We start from the raw sequence: 24,083 nt of genomic DNA, 5'->3' as shown, positions 1-24,083 counted from the left end.
GTCCAAGACGTTTTTCCTTTTTTCTCTCCAGGCATTATTTATTATTATTGCAAAAATAATAGTACAAAAAAAGACTAAAAATTCAGCTTATTGAAATTTGGTTGGTTTCTTGTTCCTGTATAAGCCATGCCCCCTCTCTACGCGCTGCCTACTGGTGACACACAACCAAATATGCACTTATGAGCTGAGCCCCTGATTTTAGTATTTTATTTGATAGTTATAAATTTGGCTTGGATGTGAGTACAGTATATAGGGTAAGGACAATATCTCCACGAGGAGAAATTCAGCACTCTCGTATATCCACAACTGTATTCAATTGTTCTTTGTAGGTAAATTTAAACATTCCCATCTAACAGAGAATGTTATAAGCGGTGGAATTGATGGATGGATGGATGGAATAACGCAGTAATGCACCATGTAGTAGCAACAAAACAGTTACAAAATTCAATTAACACTTTAAACATTAAATTATATTCCAGGAACGTGTTTGTGCTGACACATTATATTACATTATGTTTTAAAACTTGAACAACAATCTCCACTACTTATACAAACTGCAACCTATGCCCCACGTATCCAGTTCTTGAATACAATCAAAATGAAGCATTTGAATATTTTTACTACTTTTTTGTTGTTCCGCAAGTGCCTTAGCGAGGAGAAGTACCGTCCCCTCGCATCACGGCTGCTGGTGGGTCGACCAAGGTGGAAGTTACTGTTAAATGAAATCGGAAAGACCAACGTGTAGTGAGTATACTCGAAAATTACTTCTCGCTGTCTCTAAAGTGTCACTTTATTGTCCCCGTGTGCTTTTTCAGTAACCGTGTGGGCGTGTTCTGTTGCGGACCCAAAGGCATCTCCAAGACTCTTCACAGACTCTGCAACACAGCTCAGTTTCCTGGAACTACTTTTGAATTTAACAAGGAGTCGTTCAGCTGATTGGCGGTAGCTGCATCGGATTCAACTTTGGGATTTCCGGTGCTAATATAGCAACAAGAAGAACGTGGACATGACAGTGCAGCACTGTACTTGTATCTCAGTTGAGATGGTCCCAGCCTAAAGTGACGCTTTATGAAGGTTTCTGGAATGGGTTTGACCACTGAATTACTACAGAATGCAAGAAACCTTTTTTTTAACCACATAAAATTTGCTTCATTTTGGAAGCTTCTACTAAAGTTAGCATCTTATTCTCTTGGATTATACTGGGAGCAACAGGACTGTGGTTGCCAGCAGCAAAGCTCAATGAGGGGAGTCTACATGGGAAATGGTGAAGATGTTTTAAATGAATAAATGAAGAATCATTGAATTATCCCACAATTACCATTCTTTAAAATGATCTTTATATTATGAATACAAATGTACTAAACTGGTGTTTTCTACATTTTGGTGTTTTGGAGAGAAACATTTTTTGTCTGAAAGATTAATTCACACTAGGGTTGGCTCAGACTGGGCATATTTCACAATAAGATGCATATTGGAAAAAAAGTAAATAGTTATTCACAAATCAAGTTTAGAATGAGCAAGACAAAAAAAGACATGTGTTTAAATTAAGCAAGGGTCAGCAACTGAAAACGTTGAAAGAGCAAATACAGACCAAAAAAAAGTCCAAATTTGCAAAAACGATAAAAGCCTTGTATAGCCCTTTTAATTCATCAAAATTAAATAATTCATATAAAAGAATTACTCATTTAATACTTACAAAGCAAACAAACAGTGAACATAATATTTCAGAATGGATACAGAGGATTTTCAGATTTTGAAAACATTTTTATAGTGACATTTAAGAGCAGCATTTTTAAGTGGAAAGTGGTTGCTAAACCAAAAAAAAAAACACACATTAAACTTGCTGTTACTGCAAATGTCCAGCAGGTGGCAAAGATGAAGCATAAATAGCCATGGAACAATAAAAGATATGAAGTATTTGCTAGCACTATAGTCTAAACGTTGTTATACCCTTGAAATAACTGAATAAAAAATGTTTTGTGTTTTTCCTCCAAAAGAGATCAAATTTAGAAATCTATATTTCCGCTCGTTCTTCTTTTCCGTTTCCAATAATTTTTTAAAACACTCCAGGGAACCATAAGGCCAGTGCCAAAGACCCACACAGCCGCAGGTTGCTGACCCCCAATTTAAAGTAACCAACTTACTGCAAAAAGGCCCATTTAAAACACTATTTACCCGCTAACAAGTCAAAGTCTGCTGCCATTTGGGTAGTCTTAAAGCAAGGGTCCCCAACGTGGTGCCTAAAGGCACCAAGTAATCGCTGAGAACACCTGAGTAGCCAGCGGTTCAGTGGTTGACTTAACATCTAGTTATTACAATCTGGTAATAACATAGTAACAGTTTAGTAATAACAAATTGTTATTTTAGAAATGTACATCCAAATAGTAGCCTTCCGCACCAATTAGTAACAAAAATAGCTCACTGTATTGTGTAGTGCAACTGAAAACAAGTGCTACAAAGCCCAAAGAAGAATACAAACTACGGGGACTCAAAGTGACCATTTTTATTCTCTCCTTTTTTACTTAGCCTTTCACAAGGTCTTTAGCTACTGGGGGTACCCATGGCAGCAAAATGGCAAATTCAAATGTTTTTGTGTTGACAAATTACAAAAAAATCTTTACAAGATTCATTACTTACTTGAGAACAATCTGCTCCAGACAAACAGGTTCCTTCATCCAAGCCTCCACAACCAGAGATAATCCATTGTGGGAAGTTGCTGTCATCTTGTGGGTGTTTTGGAGAACCACTTTAATATAATTACTTTGAAAACATGAGTTTTTTCAAAGCCGATGTTTTATGAACGGATTCGTTTTTTTTTCTTTAAGCCCAAAGTAATTTAAATAGAATTTATCAAACAGGGGCGCCAGCGTCCCCATGTGTTGAGTTTCTGTTCTCTACATTTGGATGTACAAATGAACAGACCACCACAGAGAGCAATCGGATCATATGTTCTTTTAATGCAGCAACTCACAAACATTAATTAGCTTGTGGAAGATCACATGCAGCATCATGATCCTTTAGCACCAGTGCTTCAGTCAGCGCAAAAAAATACAGGCTCATCATCCTGTCAGAAACGATCTTTGGAATGAAGGGTTCAAGACAAATGCATTGACTCGTCTAAACGTGCAACTTGGATTGAAATTGGCACGAAATAAGTGTCGAAGTACATAAATGTTTATCCCATCCCTTCCCAAGGATACTTACATTTTTAATCTAACACTGCCTCTTAGTGTCGAGTGTAATGATAACTTGATGTTGTGATAAAGTTCTTTATTGTAGTAAGAAAAAATGTCGCACATCCAGAATGTATGTGCTCCATTCATTATCAATCAACTGAAATATTGAAAGGATTATATTATTATAATATTGTTGATTATGGCCTATAGCTGAATAGTATACTTTTTCATGCTATCTGTCTGTCTGTCTGTCTGTCTGTCTATCTATCTATCTATCTATCTATCTATCTATCTATCTATCTATCTATCTATCTATCTATCTATCTATCTATCTATCTATCTATCTATCTATCTATCTATCTATCTATCTATCTATCTATCTATCTATCTATCTATCCATCTATCCATCCATCCATCCATCCATCCATCCATCCATCCATCCATCCATCCATCCATCCATCCATCCATCCATCCATCCATCCATCCATCTATCTATCTATCTATCTATCTATCTATCTATCTATCTATCTATCTATCTATCTATCTATCTATCTATCTATCTATCTATCTATCTATCTATCTATCTATCTATCTATCTATCTATCTATCTATCTATCTATCTATCTATCTATAATTTTTTTATTCACCGGATTTGCGTCATGATTAAGGTTGTTTAACAGGTCCAGAATATTATAAACATCAGTACAGGTTATTATAATTTTTAGATTTTTGGATTATTTGCTTTTTTCTCCTCTGCAATGACAGAAACCGTGATTTGAGTGCACTTACTCTTTGACAAATCCTATTTTGCAAATAAAGAACTAAATAAAGACTCAATGGAAGAAGGCCAAGAAAGTAGTAAAAGTGACATCATGTAAAATGTTCTTGTTCTTCTGTAAGATACTGTTTTCCAATTGAACTATGATTTTTGTAATTCCGGAAAGCAATTTAATGCCATTTAAACAGCATCATTTTCTAATATGTCAGATGACTTTGCTCGATTTCATTGTCTTTCGTAATAAATTCAAGAATTTCATCTCCATTTGGATCCCTCAACCACTGGGGTAGTTGGGGTACCATTTCCCGTGGTGTGTCTTGGGCAGGTACAGCTTGGTGGCGCCCATCCTTCTCCAGGCCAACAAATGTTTCCATCAGGTCTTGAACCGGGTACCTTTAGCATGTTTGGCAAATCGTGCTATTTACAGGATAGGTCTGTGGTAAGTTTATTCAGTTTTTAATATTGGACAACTGCAAAGGAGATCGCATAGAGGGCTAGTTTTTTATTTTAACTATTATACATCACTGTTATTCGTTATTTAGACTGTTATGCACTGTTTGCATCATTGTCACTATTGGCCAATTATGTTGCTGTTCTATAATTTCCACAACGTTTAGGGCAGATCTACTTATTGTAACCTAGGAGATTTAATAAAAAGAAAGGGCTCAAGGGCTTGTAGAACAGATTTGGCATTGTGGTTTTTAAAACAAAAATTCTTTACAGTATCTCCTGTTCTCCTTGCAAGTTCGGACTTCATTGATATCGTCTCTCCTTATTTTGTATGTTAAATAACTTTAAACTGGAAGGGGGATTACCACTTGTAGGCCCCTTCTCAGGGTTTCCTATTTTCCTCGTGCTGAGGTTTTTCCTCGCCTGCATGTTGGTTTGAGATCAGGGGATGGTGTAATTGTGACCTGTGCAATCCTTTGAGACATTTTCTGATTAAGGGCTATATAAATAAATGGGACTTGACTTAACTTAAACTTATCGAGATGCAATTTGGAGCTCGACGCAACCTGGAAAAAGTCCAAATTGAAATGCAGGTCAATTAGTATTAAAAATGTATTACTAAATTTCAAAAATAAATTGCTTAAGGGGACAGTGTGTATTTTGTGACCTCTAGATGTCGCTGTATGGTGTGTTACAACCAAAAGCAAGTGCTAAGAAGCGCAAGTAAGAATATAAACTACGGAGACTCAAAGTGACCAAAACACACTTTCACTTTTCTTTGCCTGGCCTTTTTGAGGTTTTTGTCAACCCATAGCAACAAAATGGCAAACAATTATGTCAGCTCCAAGTTAGTAAAATAAATAATTTCTTGAACTGCGACCATTTTTAAAAAATGCCTGTTCATATGATAGTTAATGTATATTTTCTTAATATTTAAATCAATATTGTTTTTTATTAACCAATAAGAGTCGCTAAATAATACACACTGTCCCTTAAAAGAAAATGACAATTTTTATAGAAAAATACTATTTTAATCATTTTTGTGTATTTTTTTTTCATTTTTATGTATTAAAATATATATTATGCTTGACAAATACCTTTATTTCTCAACTATAAACCGCAAACTTTGTAACATTATTTCAACCCAGCACCTTATGCTTATGATGTGACTAATCCAAGCAGTTTTTCTAACGGCCAGCAGGGGGCGCTGGTGGAAGTTTAAGTGAATTTTAGCAGGTCAAGAAGTCCAACTTAGTTGGCGTTAGAAAGCATTTAACTCTGCTCTTTGGCCCCAGCAGCTTTTGTGGTTACAGAGTGTTTTGTTGACATGATGGCAATTAGAGAAACTCTAATTTGAGAATATTTGCGCATACTTAATGTGGGTTGAAACAAGCATAAATAGGCGGGGCAGTTGTTTAGCCAATTAGAATGAAGAACACAATGCATGATGCAAGTAGCAAACCCGCGTTGAGTACTTCAATACAACAAGGGATTACTGTATATGAAAAATAAATCACATAATACTATTTTTCGGGGGTGCTCCTTATAATCCTGTGTACCTTATAGTTCGGGATATTCGGTACATGTAATATTCTGATTTTTATACCTGGACTTTTTTCAGGGTGCATATACAGTACATTCGTATATACTTTATGTATGTGTGTGTTAAAGCGTTGTCTGATAGGAAGCTGAACCTTCCTCCGAGCTGCTCTGAAGAAGCGGCTGGCGTTCTCCAAAAATGGATGCCCTCTTCTTCCTCTGGTTTCGTTTCCATTTCCTTCTCGCTGTCACGGCCGCAACAGCCACAACGGCCGAGACCAGCGCCCCCACGAGAGCTGCCCCCAAAAGCCACGGCCAGATTTGCTGGGCCTGCTCGAGGTAGGGATTTAGGATTTCTTGAACAAACCGCTGACCTGCAGTACGGAAAGACAAGTTTAGACATGGACGGCAGTTCAATGCAAACAAAATATAGAGGTACCTCTACATACGAGCTTAATTCATTCCAGGATCATGCTTGTACCTTGTGTTTATGGGCGAATTTTCCCGATATAAAATCATTAAAAACTAAACGGCCCGTTTCCGACCTCCAAAAAGAAACAAAGTGACCACTAAATACCTATAATAACACAGCTTCCTGATCACTGGAATACGTTCGAATAGTAATTAAACATACAAATACAGTTTTAAGATAAATAAAATGATATTAACGAAAGAAATTGTGAGTCTATATTAAGCACTTACTATTTTGTTGCTAGTTTCTGTCATAATTACTCATTGCACTTACCTGCACCCGCTTGTTTGGCGCCAGCTGTAGATTGTTGCCTGATTAATTCCCCTTCTATTTATACCCAGTGCGCCAGTCACTCTCTGTCAGTCCATCAGTGAACCTTTGCATACGCAAGGCAAGCACTTTGACTCTGGCTCCCGTCGGTCCCGTTTTCACCCGTATACCACTCGTTTGTTCCTGATTCACTGTTTCGCTCCAGCTAACGACCTGTTTTTGACCACCGACCACGCTCGGATCTCCCGCTCGGGCTAACGACCCGTTTTACATGTTTGACCACGCTACGATCTCCCGCTCTGGGAGATCCACTTTCGCATTCCGATTACGCTCCGATCCCTTGAGCGGATTGCTTCCCTCGTCCAGCGAGCACCGGATCGCTGGTATTTGTTTTGCTCTATATACCAATAAACTTGTGAGTAAACGCTACACATCGGGGTCCTCCTCCTGTTCTGGTTCTGACAGTTTCAGTTTTCATCAATCACTTTTATTCTGCCTTTTTAGATGGACTTGCAACGCTATTACTTTCTATAGGTATTTTGAACTCAAAAATAGTTATCCACGAAAATTTCTCTGCCTCCCCTTCAAAATATTTCGGAATTCATACAGCAAGTGTCATTAAATAAAGCTGTCGCATGACCAGTTGCCCCACTTTCTGGATGTTTTTTTTTTTTCAATGAAAGCAGCAACTTCCTCCCACTTAGCCAGCACCTATTTTGTCTCCTTTGTAGACGCAAGCTTCTCTGATTATCTCCCTCCTCACTGTTTTTTTTTGGAAACAGGAATATTACCTCCCTCTGTAACTATTGCAGCGAAGCGCTGTACAAATTCTTCTGCGGCTTTGTGATTGGTACTCTCTGCTACTTATTGCCTTGGTCAATGAAACAAACACCAATCTTGTGTTTTTCTATTATTTCTTGCTCGGTTTTAATTGTTATCACTCTCAGACACATTAGCGTTGCCGTTTCCCGACTCATAAGGTTGCGAAAAGTTACAAAAAAGATGTTATAAAATGCGATTAAAGAGATGCAATCAAAATGAACTTTGGAAAAAACGTGTTTTTTCAGGTGCTTTTTGTCCGGAGGCACATGCGTAACCTGGACCGAGCTGATGGGGGTACATGGTCAAGAACGGTGAGCGGTCTCTAGTGGTAGTCTCTGGGACTGCTCATGAACTGTATTTTCCGTCTTAATGCAGGCAAATTTTTTGGTTAAGAAAAAACTTGTGTATTGAGATTCTCATGTGTAAAGGTGCTTGCATAAAGAGGTACAACTGTATAGATTTTGGACTGACCTGGGTCTAACAAGTAGGCATATTCGTAGCCCATCGACTTTGTGGAGAGGAAATTGTCTCCGTTTCTGTAAAGTGGCAGGAAGGGCACCATGTAGTAGCGGTCATTGTGGCCGATGGGAGCATTTGCGAAGGGGTAGAGGGTTCGCAAAGGTTGGTGGGCTCGCAGCCAGCGCTCGAAAATACTGCACAGAGAAGACGGTCACAAAAGGCTAGAGTCAAGAGAATATACGGAAAAAGCACGTGTTTGTGATTGACTGCACCTGTCGATGAAGGCGTGGTGCAGGAGGAAAATTGGGTCATTGGCGGAACCTTGCACGGAGGACATGGAGCCATTCATGAAGACGTGCAGGGCATTATGCATTGTGCTTTGGCCTTGGACTGCCATGCCCGTTTCTGGGCTGGCGAAACCTGACAGAGAGAGGGTGAGCCAGGTATGATGCAACAAAGAATGTTAAAAGAACCTGAAAAAAACTAAAAAACTATTTTGTCTGGAACCACAAAAATTAAAAGCCAACGCATGCTGTATTTATCTAGATCAGGGCTCTCCTACCTTTTTCAAGGGTCGAGCTACTTTTTGTTACTAATTAGCGCAAAGGGCACCCAGTTTCATATACGTTTATAAAATAGCAACTTAACTAAATGGCTTGCCAAATAGCTAAAAAGGCAGGTTGATTGTTAGCTAGAATGGTAAACACATAAAGAACTAAAAGGGGGTTGGATAGCTGACTAAATGAATTCATATTCTTTTAGCCATCTAAATAGTCGGATACAAAGACAAAAAACAAAGCTCGATATCTAAATAGAAAGAAGGCCAAAATTTAACTTGATAACTACCAAAACGAGTAAAATATTAGCTAGATAGCATTAAAAAAAGCTAGCTAGATAGCTTGCTCAATATAATATAACCTAAGGAAGATACCTTGTTTGCCCATATGCTGTATAAAACCCCCAAGTTGCAATTTAGTTTGTTGTATTTCCTGTATAAATGAAGAAAAAGACAAATAAATACATTTTTAGTAGCTATCCTCAACTAATCAATACATTTTCATTCTTCACTCTTAATTGATTGCTTGAAAATAGTTATCAATACTTGAATACATTTTTTTTTTTGTCCTTGAAGCCCATGAACTGGAATTTTTCATTTGAATTTCTAAAAAACAGCTAATCATGTTGTTACTATGTTATTACCAGGTCAATCAATCAAGAAAATTCCAGAAGTCACAATGCATGATTTTTACAACTACAAATACGTCTTTGAACACCTGTGTATCATCTAGAATTCTGAGTTTCTGGATTTTTCTTTTTAGTTTATCTCTCACAGTGGACATGCACCTACTATGAAAATTTCAGACCCCTCCATGATTTCTAAGTGGGAGAAATAGCAAAATAGCAGGGCGTTCAAATACATATTTTCTTCACTTTATGTACCATATATAATTAGTTTTGGGTCACTCAGACAATTTTTATGTTATTTTTATATAATTTTTTATTATTATTTATTTTTATTAATCAAATGAGTTGCAAAAGAAATAGACAGCATAGTCGAGGTTAGAAAAAGGGATTTTTATTTGGAAAAAAAAAATTATCCCTCAAACTTTATTTTCATCAAGGAATTGAATTTTCCAAGTGACCCCAAACTTTTAAAATTTACTGCTGAAACGAAATTGGGGTTTGTGATATCACGTTTGTGAATGTAAATCTGTTCTATTTTTGCTGCAGCAAATTGCATTTTAACGATTAGCCCAGTGTTCTCAGTTCACGGATCTCTCAACCGCCTGCTTTACATCGATGTATAATTTGAATGCACCATAAACTACAGTACTAGTCCTTAAGGCACGTCAAAGGCTATTACAGTACCGTGCTTGAAACATTTTTTCAAAGGGAGATGACAGAAAGCATCTATAATGTGTGCTATCATTGGCTCTCAATGGACAGATACAGGTATAGAGAGTGGTGCCAGGCTTCTGATTGAACGCACCCTATCTTTGGTGACCCCAAACAATTTAACTGGTGTAACAAATGGAGAGAGTGATAGACACCATAATAAAAGTTCATCCCTGTGTGAGTTTACAAACGGGCCAAAAATCCTCTCTGAGATTAGAGAGATTAGCACTCGGATTACGCGCCCATTCAACTGTGAGGTATGCGACTACTCTAATACAGTACAAACATATTAGCACGCTTCTACAGTTCTTACCCTCGACAACATTCCTGAAGCTGTTGTTGGCAAATCGGTCCATGGAGTCTGTTTCGTATTGGCGAAGGCCCAAAGCGAACTCGACGTCAGCCGATGTCGGGAGTCGTTGCACTCGGTTGGTATCGTGGTTGCCAGGGTTACGCAGTAGCGGCCCTTCCCCTGTTGCGTTGCACAATACCTCGCGACTGTTGTATTCTTCGGGCCGAGTGCAGATCACCTAAAAAGGATAACATTAATCAGAATATAGTATTCCCTCGCTGAATCGCGGTTTACTTTTTGCAGTTTTGCTATTTTCATCGTGTGCCTGCCTTAAACGTTTCAGTTTAAGTTGTAGGGATACAAAAAACAGCTTCAGGTTTCTACGTAACATACAGGAAAATCTTTTTCAATTTCGAGTTTCTCTTGTTTGCCTGGGGAGAGGGATGGGCGCCATCAGGCTATACAATACACAGGAAATGGTGCCCCTATGACCCTAGTGGTCAAGGAGAGCACCCACCTGCCCTTAAAACCACATTAACAAAACAATAGGACTGGCTGCAGCCGGGCACAAAAAGCAGAGAAACATGCTTTCTATCGCCAACAAAGTTGGACTTCTTGACACGCAAGAGGAAGGTAAAAGCAGTCAACATGATGGAGACAAAATATCGTCTGAAGTCATGGGGATAGTTTTGAAACGTTCACAAATCATTTTTAAATAATTTCACATCTGGCCTACTAAACAAAACAAAACGATCATTTATCGTCACACCAGTTGCCAGGGTCAGGAATCTACCTAGAATCATCCACAATCAGTTTGAGGTCCTGTAGCATGAAATAAGCGTTGACAAAGCTTTTGCTTTAACTACCGTATTTTCTGGAACTATAAGTCACAGTTTTTTCATAGTTTGGCCAGGGGCGCGACTAATACTCCAATGAGACGTTTATGTGAAATTATTAACATATTATTATATCTTTGAGTTTTAAAATATCATTCGCGGTGCTGTATATCACTTCACATGTTATTTTCACACTAAACTCTAAGAGGGTGCACTAGACCTTGGTTGATAATTTCAGCCTTGACTGCAACGTAAAAACCAAAAGCAGGAAGCCGTCTACCTCTGGGACCTATCTGGAGTTGTTTACCAGTAAAAGTGACACTGAGGATGAACGATTTGATTGGATTTAGTGATCTGGAGTGATATAATAGTTTGGTAAGCATGTTCTCCATGCTAGAGTTATCTGCGTTACTCTTAATATGGTACATCCTTACCGACAAGCGTGCCTAAGATATGCACGTATGTGTAATGTTAGTCTACCGTGTTCTCTATTTCATTTTTTATTTTGAATTGCCTTTCAAGATGACATGTATGTTTTTGGTTTGGGATTTCATCAATAAATTCCCCCCAAAATATGACTTATAATCTGAGGGCAAGTTATACATGTTTTTTCTTCTTAATTATGCATTTTTTGCCTGGTGTGACTTATACTCCGGAGAGACTTTTAGTCCGGAAAGTACAGTAATTGGATTTCGAGTTGGAAAAATGAAGGTGGGTTGGCGTAGAGAAACATCAGCATTTTCACAAGCTGTGATGGCTGTGATGCGGTAGCACCAAAATGATGGTGCCAATTTTTAAACTTGAAGAGGTTGAAGAAGAATCATCTGCAAGTGATTGAGTGTACTAGCAAAAACTAGTGGACTGTATCTGTTGTGTTTATTAAAAAGCGGTTTTGTCAAACCACAATGGCTGAAGTGGAAGAATAAATGGATTTGCTTGAATATTTACTGTCAAAGCTATTTTCAAGACAGACTTTTTTAAGAAAAGCTGGACATCATTGAAAAAGGTCAGAAAACTCGAAGTTAGCTCCCTGCGACTGGCTGGGAACCAATTCAGGGTGTCCCCTGCCCACTGCCCAAAGATAGCTGCGATGGGCTCCAGCACCCCGGCGACCCTACTGAGCGGTGCAGATAATGGATGGATGGAACCCAAAGTTAGCAAGCCTGTCACAGTGGGTTTGTCGCTACTTTCATTTCACTAACAGCAGTAACCCTGGCTCACAGGAACACTGCAAATTTTATTGCTGGTACTGCTTGTTATTTGCCACAAATCAACATGCTGTTTGTGGCAACACTAGATTTGTAAATTTGAATTGCCTAACCAAGGCAGCAACAAGAATTTGGCCAAATTCCTAGATTATACTGAACATTTTTAAGGTTATCATTGATGGTTTTTATATTTGTCGCAATAGTAGCTTCAGTAAAGGTTTTATAGCCATCAAATAGTTACTGAGGGTTGGATTGATTCAGATGTACCACTACTGATGGCATAGGTGTGGAAATGCTTGGCCTGTGACTGCGTCACACTAATAAAATAAGTGAAAAATTAATTAAAACAAATGTTGAAATCAGGATTTCTAGCAGAATGCTTTATCTGCACAAGTGCCAAAGTCGGTCAACTCATCATATTTCATATATCCAATCAATAGTGCAATAGTAGCAAGATTGTTTTAATAATTATAATTTGAGAGTACAGAACACCTGTAAAACAAAAATAAAGTATATTACTTTTTATTTGTTGTTTGGAATGTTATTTTCAGGCCACATTTTTGTTTTCCAAACATCCACGTGATGGCAATAAAATATAATCTGAAGTAATGTGGAGCGGGACCTTAATTTATACAGTAGTGCAATAAAGCAGCAGGATTATATAAAAAGATGTAAATTGTACGGAAGTTATTTTGGAAAAAAACAACAACTTAATAAATTGTAGTACTTTTATCTGTTAAACTAATGCTTGAACCCATAAATTATTTTTGGTCATTCGTTTCGATGTAAAACAGGGTATTTAATAAATAAAGACTTGTACCTCAAAGGTTTTTACTATTGCTAAAACGAGAGTTGGTATGAATAGTATGCTGGGATCATGGCAGCGGTCACATAAATACACACAGAGTAATCAGCACAGCTCAGAAAATTATTGGCTACTCTGTGCCAATATGGAGGACATTGCTGGCTTGCAATACCACAGCAGAACCAACAACATTATGAAGGACTTTCCCCCTTGCCTCCACCTCTTTGACCTGCTGCCCTCTAGAAGGCGCTAGAGGTCCCTTTAAACGAGGACCAGCAGGCTCACAGTTTCTTCTCGAGGGCCATCGCCAACCTACAAACTATAAGCTCAAAACACTATAAAAAATATGTATGTTGCCAGTTATATTGAAACATTAATATTGTGTAGAAAAATGGGTCTTCATACCTTATTTATCAAAATATTTGAGAATTTTATTATGTTTTTTATGTTATTGCGCTTCTTTTCATTGAACTGTTAGTGATGAAAGAAAATTGAACTTAAAACTTAAAAGTCTCCAAGCACTACCTTGCAGGATTTACGCCTTTAGTACGTGTTTTTCTTGTTTATCCTGGAGTGGCAGGTCTAAGCTCGTTGTGAAAAATGTTCACAGCATTGTTATTAATGACAATAAACACAATTCTATTCTATTCTAGAAAATATTGTCACCTTCCATGATGAAAATACAGATGCAGGACTGATGAAGTTAGGATTGAAGGGACTACGGCCCCCCATCAAACTATCCGTGCACACTTCACAGCTTTGGGCATCCCTCCAGTCCCAGTAAGGGATGGTGAAGTTAAAATCTCCTGTCAGCTTCCTTATTTCATTCTCCCAGTGAAGCAGGTAGACCCGGTGCCAGGGTAAGAAGGCAGAAGACTCGTGAGCGAAGTCAATGTCGGGCCACACGTTGCCCGGGCCGCCCAGGAAGGCGTCCCTTGACACATAGTAATGCATCCAGACGAACAGATCGTAGGTGTTGATGTCGGCGAACATTGGATTCTCTCCGTTTTCCCCCATCTCCGCCCTGGTCCCCGTGGAGATAACGTAATCGGAGCTGATGGTGTTCTTGGCCAGGTTGAGGTAGGAAATGAACTTCTGCTGGTCGGCGGCAGACAGAGTCATGATGTTGCGCCGCACCGATTCCCGATACTGGGCGCAGTTGGAGCCCCAGTAACCGAAGCGGCATTCCCCGCAGTCAAAGCCGCCGTAGTTCCCGGCGCAACGGCACGTTCGGTTGTAGAATGCTAGGGGCCACCTCTCCCGGTCGTCGATCCCGCTGTGAGGGTATTGAGGGCCATGGGGCTCATCCGATACCTCCACTTCTGTGCAGAAACCACGACCTGAGAGAGCGCCGCATGCTGAGCCGTCCCCGGCCCACGCTGGGCAACACTCTTTGGTCCGGAGGCCTTCAGCGTTGGCGCAGGGACGGGGGAACTGGCAAAAGCAGGTCCCAAGGAAGTGGAAGAGAACCACAGCTGGAAGCAGACCCTTCATGATCAAGTTCCTACCTGTTGGGGGTGAAAAATAATCATTAATTCAGCACTTTGAAAGAGAAAACATTAAACGAAAAAAGTATCTAATCAACCTTCCGATTGACCCCGTTGTGTTCTCAGCCAAGCATCCAAACCTCCTCAAACCACCCCAGTAGTCTAGTTTTCTCTCCAATCTCATTGGACAAATTCCTCAGACGGAATTTGTGTGCGCTCTCGTACAACATCACATGCTTGGGATAATATTCCTGATTCTTTCATTCTGTCCCGAGATCAGCTGACCTTTCCACTGCGAAACCTCGGGCGGTAATGTGTGACTGGGCGTGTGTGTCACCCCTCTCACAGGTTTTCTCACATTGGCATTGTCTGCTAGAAATGACGGAAAACCCGAAAACAGGGGTCTCAAACTCGATTTACTAGGTTCTGGGTGAGGTTGGGCCAAATCGAGTTTTCCACAATTTCTGATAACAACATTCCACCATTCTCAAATATCTCGTATTAAATTTGCTACACAAAAGGAGAGCTAAAAATAATATAAAAAATATTAAGAATGAAGGGAAAGTAAACTGGTCAATCCGTGAAAATAATTCTATGTCATAATTGTCTAGTGACTTGTCAAGACAATTTTTACATGTGTTACCAGGGTTTAAGATCTCATCCCGTCATTTCAGAAAAAGCCGTCATTTCAAACTTAAATGGACACTGTGTAATATTTTGCCACTAGAAGTCACTGTTGTGTAGTGCAACCAAAAACTGGTGCTACAAAGCACAAGGAAGAACACAAACTATGGAAACTCAAAGTGACCAAACCGCAAAATGTTTCTCCATTTTTTTCCCCCTAGCCTTTCGAATGGTTTTTGGTCTTTGGGGTACCAGTGAAAGAAAGATGGCAGACAATCATGTTGGCTCCCTCTAAGTGACCCTCTTGTCATGCAAAATACACACAAATGTACTTAATTTTAAAAAAGGCAAGTTTATATGATAATTAATCTATTTTGCTTATCATTCAAATCAATATACCGTATTTTCTGCACTATAAGCTCACCAAAAATAAGTCTTTGTGATATATTTTTCATATAAAAGGCACACTGGGATATAAGGCTCATGTAATTAAAACTATAGCAAGAGCTAGGGTTGCATAAATAATAAATACATACATTTAAATTAAAACGATTAATTTAGTGGAACATAAATTAACCTTATGACATGTTTTAACCGCTACAATGGATTATTTAATTCATTACTGTGGTCTCCTTACTCCAAAGTATCCAGCTAGCGAAAGCCATGCAAAAAAACAAAATAATATAATAATAATAATAATAATAATTTCCTTGTATTGTCATTCTGTGTAACAATGTACACAGAACGAAATGTCGATTGCACCTGACCCGTTGTAGCGAGCCGATGCAGCCGCAGCCAACAGAGGGCGCCGCCGACCACTTTTTTAAGTCTTAGGAATGACTCGGCCGGGGCGCGAACCACCGACCTCCCAGTCTCAAAGCGGGCGCCTTACCATCTAGGAGTCGACAAGGGCATTCGAGAGTCCGCATCTGTGCTGTTGTTGAACTTCTGAGTTTTTTCTTTCTTTCCCCCTTTAGCAATAAACAATGAACATGATAACCAAAAGAGGGCGCTCAAAGACCACTCTTTATGTTTCTCAAAGGCATGACAGTGACCTCACACTGGCACAAATGATTTTGCACCAAACATTATTCATGTAGTTTTGATTTAATTTACACAATAAACAACTACTGGATGAAAAGCTTTTACGTGATTGACAGAGACCTGAAAATTATATTTAAAACAAACAAAAAACGAGTCTCATTTTGGTTATTATAGGAAACCCTTTTCATCAATGCTTGAAATGCAGCAATCATGTTTATACAATAAACATGTTAACCACAAGAGCGCACTAGAGGACCACTCTATATGTTTCTCAAAGGCAAAGCAGTTACTGTATGCAGTATATTTAAATAGTAACTTTAGAGTTCCAATTATATTCAATATACAAAATAATGCTAAATAGTATACAATGCAAGGGACACTAAAGTTTTTTCATCTCGTGTGGTAGAAATACATTTTCAATTCCCAACTATTTGTGAGTTGTGTCTTTTTCCCCTCAGCAACAATTGAGTAGACCTATTGAAAAAAGTAAGTAGTATAAAGTATTTATAAAAATTCAATTTCGAATCGAAACAATTGACTCAGATGAATGGCCCGGTCCCCATCAGCATCTCCGTAATGCGTAGCACGTGATTTAGCCTGACGCTCAGGTTGCACAATACAGGAATAGAGCCGCTTTCTCCACTCGTGCACTTTGCTTTCCCTGGACTCATGAGGACTACAACAAGTTTGTGTAGACCTCAAGACCCCCAAAGCAGTCACATGTTACTGCAAAGCAGGCACGGGATGCGGCTTATCGGCGGCAGCAGCTCGCCAGAGCGCACAGGAATGAACATCACAGGATAAATCTCGACCGCAAGGCTTATTTGTATGTGTGTGGGAGACAAAGAAACAGACATGTCTTTCAATTATTCCAAGAAGCAACTTTGTAAAGCACCAGTCCAAACCAGGGAGTAATATATCCCTCCATGCGCTTATAATAAACGTCCTATTCAAATTAATAAAATACTGTAGTTGCATAAGTACTTTGTAGATGACTCGCTGCCTCTTAGTAGACACAAGAGGGCAGCGTGAGACCTCTGATGTGGGACGCAAGAAAGCATCTACGTGTATCTATCTATCTATCTATCTATCTATCTATCTATCTATCTATCTATCTATCTATCTATCTATCTATCTATCTATCTATCTATCTATCTATCTATCTATCTATCTATCTATCTATCTATCTATCTATCTATCTATCTATCTATCTATCTATCTATCTATCTATCTATCTATCTATCTATCTATCTATCTATCTATCTATCTATCTATCTATCTATCTATCTATCTATCTATCTATCTATCTATCTATCTATCTATCTATCTATCTATCTATCTATCTATCTATCTATCTATCTATCTATCTATCGATCTATCGATCTATCGATCTATCGATCTATTTATCTATTGATCTGTCCATCCGTCCGTCCGTCCGTCCAAATCCAACCACCCAGCGACCGTTTTTCCTACCCACCTACTTACTAACCTACCTACCCATAAAATCTATCCCTCCAAATCCACCGAACCTCAGACTGTCCTACCTACCTATCTACCTACGAACCCACCTACCTACCTACCTACCTACCTACCTACCTACCTACCTACCTACCTACCTACCTACCTACCTACCTACCTACCTACCTACCTACCATAAAATCCATTCACCCGTCCATCCAAATCTATCGACTGACTGACGTCCCACCTATGTAACTACCTACCTTTAACCTGCCTACCTACCTACCTAAAAACCTACCTACCATCTATCTATCAATTCAAATTTATTGACCGACTTACCCGCATACCTACCTACCTACCTACCTACCTACCTACCTACCTACCTACCTACCTACCTACCTACCTACCTACCTACCTACCTACATATGCATCCATCTATAAAATCTATCCTTCCAAATCCACCCAAATGTATCCACCTACCTACCTACCTACCTACCTACCTACCTACCTACCTACCTACCTACCTACCTACCTACCTACCTACCTACCTACCTACCTACCTACCTACCTACCTACCTACTTACTTACTTACTTACTTACTTACTTACTTACTTACTTACTTACTTACCTATCTACCTACTTACCATCAAATCCATTCATCCACCCATCCATCCAAATCTATCGACTGACTGACCGTCCTATCTAATTACCTATGTACCTACCTACCTACCTACTTAACCACCTACCTACTTAACTAAAAATAACAGGTGAATGACATTGAGGAACACTTATCTTCCCTGACATCATTGTTTGTTGTTGTTGCTGTTGTTATCCTCATGCTCTCACTGAAAGTGTGAATGTGACGTGTGAGTGACAAACCAGTAAATCAGCAGTGTGTCCAAGACACCCGCTCATACTTTGAAACGCCCTTGTCTAATTGATCTGTCACCTGTGACAATGGATCTTTGCGGGTAAATGAGGGCAGCATTTGAGTTTCACAACATATGGATCTTGTATGTACAATGCAGTGAGAATTGTGAATAAAGGTTCTAAAATTTGTGATATGTTGAATTGGGTTGCACATTGTTGTTTCCTGGTATCACAGCTTCTCTCATGCTGGTCGTTCATAGGAGACTACATGTGAATGTGACCGATTCTTTGTGGGGATGTACTCTGTGATGAAGCGTGCATATTGGCTCATGCCAATAAAACTGAGATCTGACCCAATTTAGGAGCAGAATGACGAACGACAGAAAATGCATATTGTTAATGGGACAGCAAGTATTATTAGACAGCTAGATGTTGCTGCATCGTGTAGTGTTTGGGTCACTAACCTTTTTGGAGCTGAGAGCTACTTTTTTTTACTTCTTAGCTCCAAGGGCAGTTTGATATTCAAGTTATGTTATTTTTCTGTCGTTACTATGTTACTATTATGTTATTTCAGGGTTGTACTTATTAGATAATGGGCTCAATAAACCAATAAAACATTGTGCTAGTAAGATATCAAATTTCCTAGAAAATCACAATGACATACCGCTGGTGAGCTACTTCCAGAACCCGTCTGCGGGCCACTCATATGGTCTCGGGGTGGGGGTCTGTGGGGGCTACCTGGTGCCTCTGGGCACCACATTGACATCCCGAGTGTAGTGCAACTATAAAACATAAGGAAGGATACAAAGTACTCCTCTAAGTGCCCAAAAATATTTTTTACTTCTTAGTTTTTTGCCCAGCCTTTTTGATTTTATTGGGGTATTAGCAAGATGGACAATAATGTCAATTTCCTTTAAATAAGGCTCATTTTATGTAAAATAAAGGCTAATTTCTCGACTAACAAGAATGGAACAAAATGTAAGTTAAAAATGTACTTTATTTTTTTAGACTTTTTTTTCAGCGCAACAACAAATAAACAATGAAATACAAGTACAGTATGTGTGTGTGTGTGTGTGTGTGTTGAATGTGCGTGACTGTTCTGTGTGCTCTACTGTTATAGGGTGATGTATGCTGTCAGTCAAACAGAGGGGCAGGTGCACAAGTCAAAATGTCCACCCAAAACAAACTGGGAGGCATGGCGACATCTAGCTTTTAGTGGCTCGTTACATTGAAAATAAATTAATCAATCAAATGGGACTCTGAGGAAAGTCAGTAGAACTCAATGAAATGGTGATCACCAGCAAGTGCTCTGTGAATTGTTATCTTGTCCGAGAAGAAAATGAGGCAGTGTCGGGAGAGAAGGCAAAAGCAAGGCCTACTGCTACAGCTAAGCCACCTGAGAACCCTTACTAGCAACCCCTGCCGAGCCTCTATCTCACCAACGTCAGATCCATGACCCAAGAAACCTGGAGCTACAACTCGCGGAAAAATATTCAGGACGGTAATCATCGCTGAGACCTGGCTCAATCCAAGGTTACCTGATGCTAGCGTGCAGCCATCCAGTTGCTCCCTAAATCTCTTTGCTACCCCGACCCAGCAAGGTCTCGAATTTTGTAATACTATTGTTTAATGAAGTTGTGACGCTACTTCACAGATTTTCACTTTTTTGCGGGGGCTTCTGGTCCCCATTCACGACAATAACCGAGGGACTATTGTATACACAAAAGAGGAACCCAAGTCCAGATGATTGTTTGCCAGTTAGAAAATCTTTTACCACAAGAACAAATCGTTGCCAGGGAAACAAGACCTTCAAGATCATTCTAAGTTTCGAGCAGATTAAGTTAGACAAACTAAATGACGAGATGTGATGTGACAACAGAGCACATACAATATCGAGGACAGATATTGTGTATTTGTCCTTGGCTTTTGTCCATCGCCATCTGGAAAGCAATCAAGAAAACTGAAGAAGATGTAGAACTGTGCAGTGCCCAACTGTTATCAGATTTTAGTGTGGGGAACTGAACAATATATGTTTCTAGTTTTTCTAATGGAAAATTGCCTCTGAGCAAATTATTTACTTTTACTCCATCCACCCATTTGTCTTGAGTAGGCGTGGGCAATACTGGGAATTTTGATATTGATCCGATCCAAGAAAATACAGGAGAGTATTGATCAATTCTGATCCGATACCAATGCTTTTTGCTAGGAAACGTTAAGATAATTGAATAATTCAACCCTGGTCCCTTGAACTAGTTTATAATTGCGATAAAAACAGCACAAAGATTTCAAACATCAATAATGTTTCCTTTTTTATTTAATGACTAACATACAAAGTTTAACAGTAGAGTACATTAAAATTAGAAATATTTATATTACATCAGAAGAAAAGCCAAGAGAATCAAACAAAAAGGCAGTAAAGTGACAAAAATATAAATACGGTAAGTCAACTTCATCTCATCTCATCTCATTAGCCGTACCGCTTATCCTCATTAGGGTCGCGGGGGGGCTGGAGCCCATCCCAGCCATCTTCGGGCAGTGGGCAGGGGACACCCTGAACTGGTTGCCAGCCAATCGCAGGGCACACGGGGACAGACAACTCATTCGCTCATTCACACCTAGGGACAATTTGGACCGGCCAATTCACCTGAAATGCATGTTTTTGGAATGTGGGAGGAAACCGGAGTGCCCGGAGGAAACCCACGCAAGCACGGGGAGAACATACAAACTCCGCACAGAAAGTCTGGAGCTGGATTTGAACCCACGACAGGTTCCCATGACATGAACTGTGCCGCACAAGCGCTAACCACTGCGCCGCCGTGCTGCCCGGTAAGTCAACTTAAAAACTAAAATATTTTAAATAGCAGGTCACTAATGCAAAAGAAGTGTCACTTGTCTCTCATTGACTCTGTTGCAAAGTGACAACAGATGTACAGGTTTTTGTTCAGGAACCGCAACACGTTTACATATTTGGTTGCAGCCAGTTGCTCTTTGCAGGGTGTTTTTCGTGTAAATTGGTGATGTTGCCATAGTAGGAGACCATTTTACCATACACATTACACCTGGCATTGTCCTTTTCTGTAGTTATTGAAAAAAACATTCCACACCGCCCTGCATTTCCAGTTTGCCTCTGTCATTTTTGGCTTCTGGTAGGGGTGGGCACATGGATTTGGCCCTCTCTTCTGCCTGGCAAGCAGGATGCAGAAGTAGGCCAGGTAGGGAGAGTTGCTAAAGGTGTGCCTGTCAGGCACAAACTCAGGCATAAATTTGGAGAGTTGCCCAGGGTGCTGGGAGAGAGAGAAGGGCTGCACTTTCTTCAGATAAAAGTGCTTTAAGAAAATTGATGGATAAATGTAACGTTGATCCCAGGACAAAAATTTTGATTCAATCCAAATACTTGCTTAGTATCAATAATGCGAGGCAAGCTAGAAAGACTTTGAAATGTTTACCAGCCTTGCATGCAAGTTAGCATAAATTAAAGCACACAGAAGAGCTGGAGCCTGGACTTGAACCCTTGACCTCGGAACTGCAAGTTAGATATGCTCATCGGTCATCACCAGGCCCAAATGAAATTCACCAAAATCATGTTACACTACCTGTTCCAGACCAAGTGTTGACTCCTCTGAGGACCAAATTGTAAGGTGTTGATATGTTTATTGTGTTTTTAGTGTTGGGCACCTGCAAAAGAGATGACATAGGATACTGGTTCGTTATTTTGACTATTGTACCATACTGTTCTTTGTTATTTGGACTATTATGCGATGTCTTCATCATTGTCACCATATGCACGTAATGTTACTGTAATTTGATTTCCAAACCATTTAGGGCAGATGTGCTTTTTATAACTTAGGAGATTTAATAAAAAGAAAGGGCTAAGAAGAGGGCGTTAAGAACAGATTTGGAATTAAAAATCACAAGGGTTTTATTTACTGTACTTTCCTGTTGTCCTTGCAAATTCATAATGGATTTTAAGTGTCTGAACTATAAACCAGCAGGTGTGCTGGCCATAAAATCTGCATACAATAGATTTGAGGTCCTCAAGCGTAGCTACCCTGTCCATACACATCTGCGCACCTTGATGTTTGACAGGTCTTAGGGCTTCAAAAATTGCTTTTGAACTGTTAAACAACTACAGTAATGTTCAATAACCACTAACCGTTAATGTAGAACAAATTAATTGTTAAAGTCCTAATATGCTATAGTACGGTGGTCCTCAACCACTGGGACGTAGATCGGGCTAGGGTTATTAAAAAAAAGCAGCGAGAGAAAAGCCCTGCCCAACCCAAATGTAATGCCTGATAAATTGGGGTCGGGCTTAGACTAAGGCTTGGGTTAAAGATCTTACTTCTAGTCTCCTCTCCGCTTGTTTTTCTCTTTCTCCACTGGCCCGACTCCCCGAGAACGGAGCCATGTGATTTTATTTAAGATACCTTTTCAAAAGGTTCTTATCTTATTTTTATAACAGCATGCTCGCACCTGATGGGAATATCAGTTCAACAAAGTGGCAGGCAATTTAATTTGAATTGCTTTAAGTGTTGTATATGAAGGAATAGGAGTGGGATTTAATACGTTTTCTTCGTCCCACTCCCTTTCAGGCATTCTGTTATGATTTAGGTTATATTTACATGAAATGAATGAATACATGAATAACTAAAATAATGCTGTTTTGTTTGGCACTCTTTTTGTTGTCCATATAAAGGGCACATGATGTACCTTCGTTGTTGCATTCCACAGCACCGGTGCCCGATTGGAGAACGCTCTCAAACCTGCGGAACACTTCTCGGCTCTTGGGATCACCAGTAGACCGGCGCTTTCAGAACGAAGGCTTCGGACCGGAACATAGGGGGAAATCAGATCTGAAAGATATGAGGGAGCAAGTCTATGTATGATTTTGTATAATACTAAGAGAACCTTGAAATCACATCTTAGGCTAACAGGGAGCCAATGCAGGTTAGCCAAAATCGTCGTGATGTGATCTGACTTTTTTGTCCTAGTTAAAAGCCTCGCTGCAGCATTTTGTACCAACTGAAGACAATATAGGACAATTTTTAGCAATGTTGCGAAGATGGAAGAAAGCGGTTCTAGTAATTTTCTTCACATGTGTTTGAAAGGACAGATCGGGGTCAAATATGACACCTAAAGCGTTTATTACAAATCTTGTACAAGGCTTTTTATTTGTTGCGGCTCCTGACAAATGTATTTTCTTGTTTTCTATATCCGATATGGCTCTTTCAACATTTTGGGTTACCGATCCCTCGGCTGGCTGGTTGTCCTGCCTGCAGAGCCAGTTAACAACGTACTGTGGTCTTAGATGTGTTACTTGTGCTTAATTTATTCATTGGATTTATACTATTATTAGTATATTGTTGATTAAAGTAATTTAACTTACCCTGATTTTTTTATATTTTTAAAAAATTTAATGTAGTTCATTGTGATTGGATGAACTTTGGGGCGGCAAGGCAGCTGAGTGGTTAGCTCGTCCGCGGCACAGTTCTCAGGTCATGGTATCAAATCCAGCTACCAGCCTTCCTGTGCAGAGTTTGCATGTTCTCCCCGTGCTTGAATGGGTTTCCTCCTCACACTCCGGTTTCCTCCCACAT

The 24,083-nt window shown here is 39.5% G+C and overlaps 2 protein-coding genes across 2 annotated transcripts in view; one reads left to right on the top strand and one right to left on the bottom strand.

Moving 5' to 3' along the window:
- nox4 (NADPH oxidase 4) overlaps window positions 1–1,303 on the top strand; it is a 35,713-nt gene extending 34,410 nt beyond the window's left edge. The window contains exons 17-18 of the mRNA XM_088345368.1: window positions 644–744; window positions 816–1,303. Coding sequence (XP_088201494.1) covers window positions 644–744; window positions 816–936 — 222 coding nt within the window. The 3' untranslated portion in view covers window positions 937–1,303. The remainder of the gene's footprint in view (window positions 1–643; window positions 745–815) is intronic.
- Window positions 1,304–3,643: 2,340 nt separating this feature from the next.
- On the bottom strand, window positions 3,644–14,684 carry tyr (tyrosinase). Its single transcript, XM_088346435.1, has 6 exons — window positions 14,589–14,684; window positions 13,670–14,511; window positions 10,176–10,392; window positions 8,239–8,386; window positions 7,979–8,160; window positions 3,644–6,317 (listed from the first exon to the last, which is right to left on the bottom strand). The coding sequence occupies exons 2-6, from the start codon at window positions 14,495–14,497 to the stop codon at window positions 6,070–6,072; spliced, it is 1,623 nt and encodes a 540-aa protein (XP_088202561.1). The 5' UTR covers window positions 14,498–14,511; window positions 14,589–14,684; the 3' UTR covers window positions 3,644–6,069.
- Window positions 14,685–24,083: the final 9,399 nt, after the last annotated feature.

Source organism: Urocampus carinirostris, chromosome 10 (assembly GCF_059441175.1).
Source record: "Urocampus carinirostris isolate Australia breed hairy pipefish chromosome 10, RoL_Ucar_1.0, whole genome shotgun sequence".
Lineage (NCBI taxonomy): Eukaryota > Metazoa > Chordata > Actinopteri > Syngnathiformes > Syngnathidae > Urocampus > Urocampus carinirostris.
This window is presented reverse-complemented; position numbering and strand designations above follow the sequence as displayed.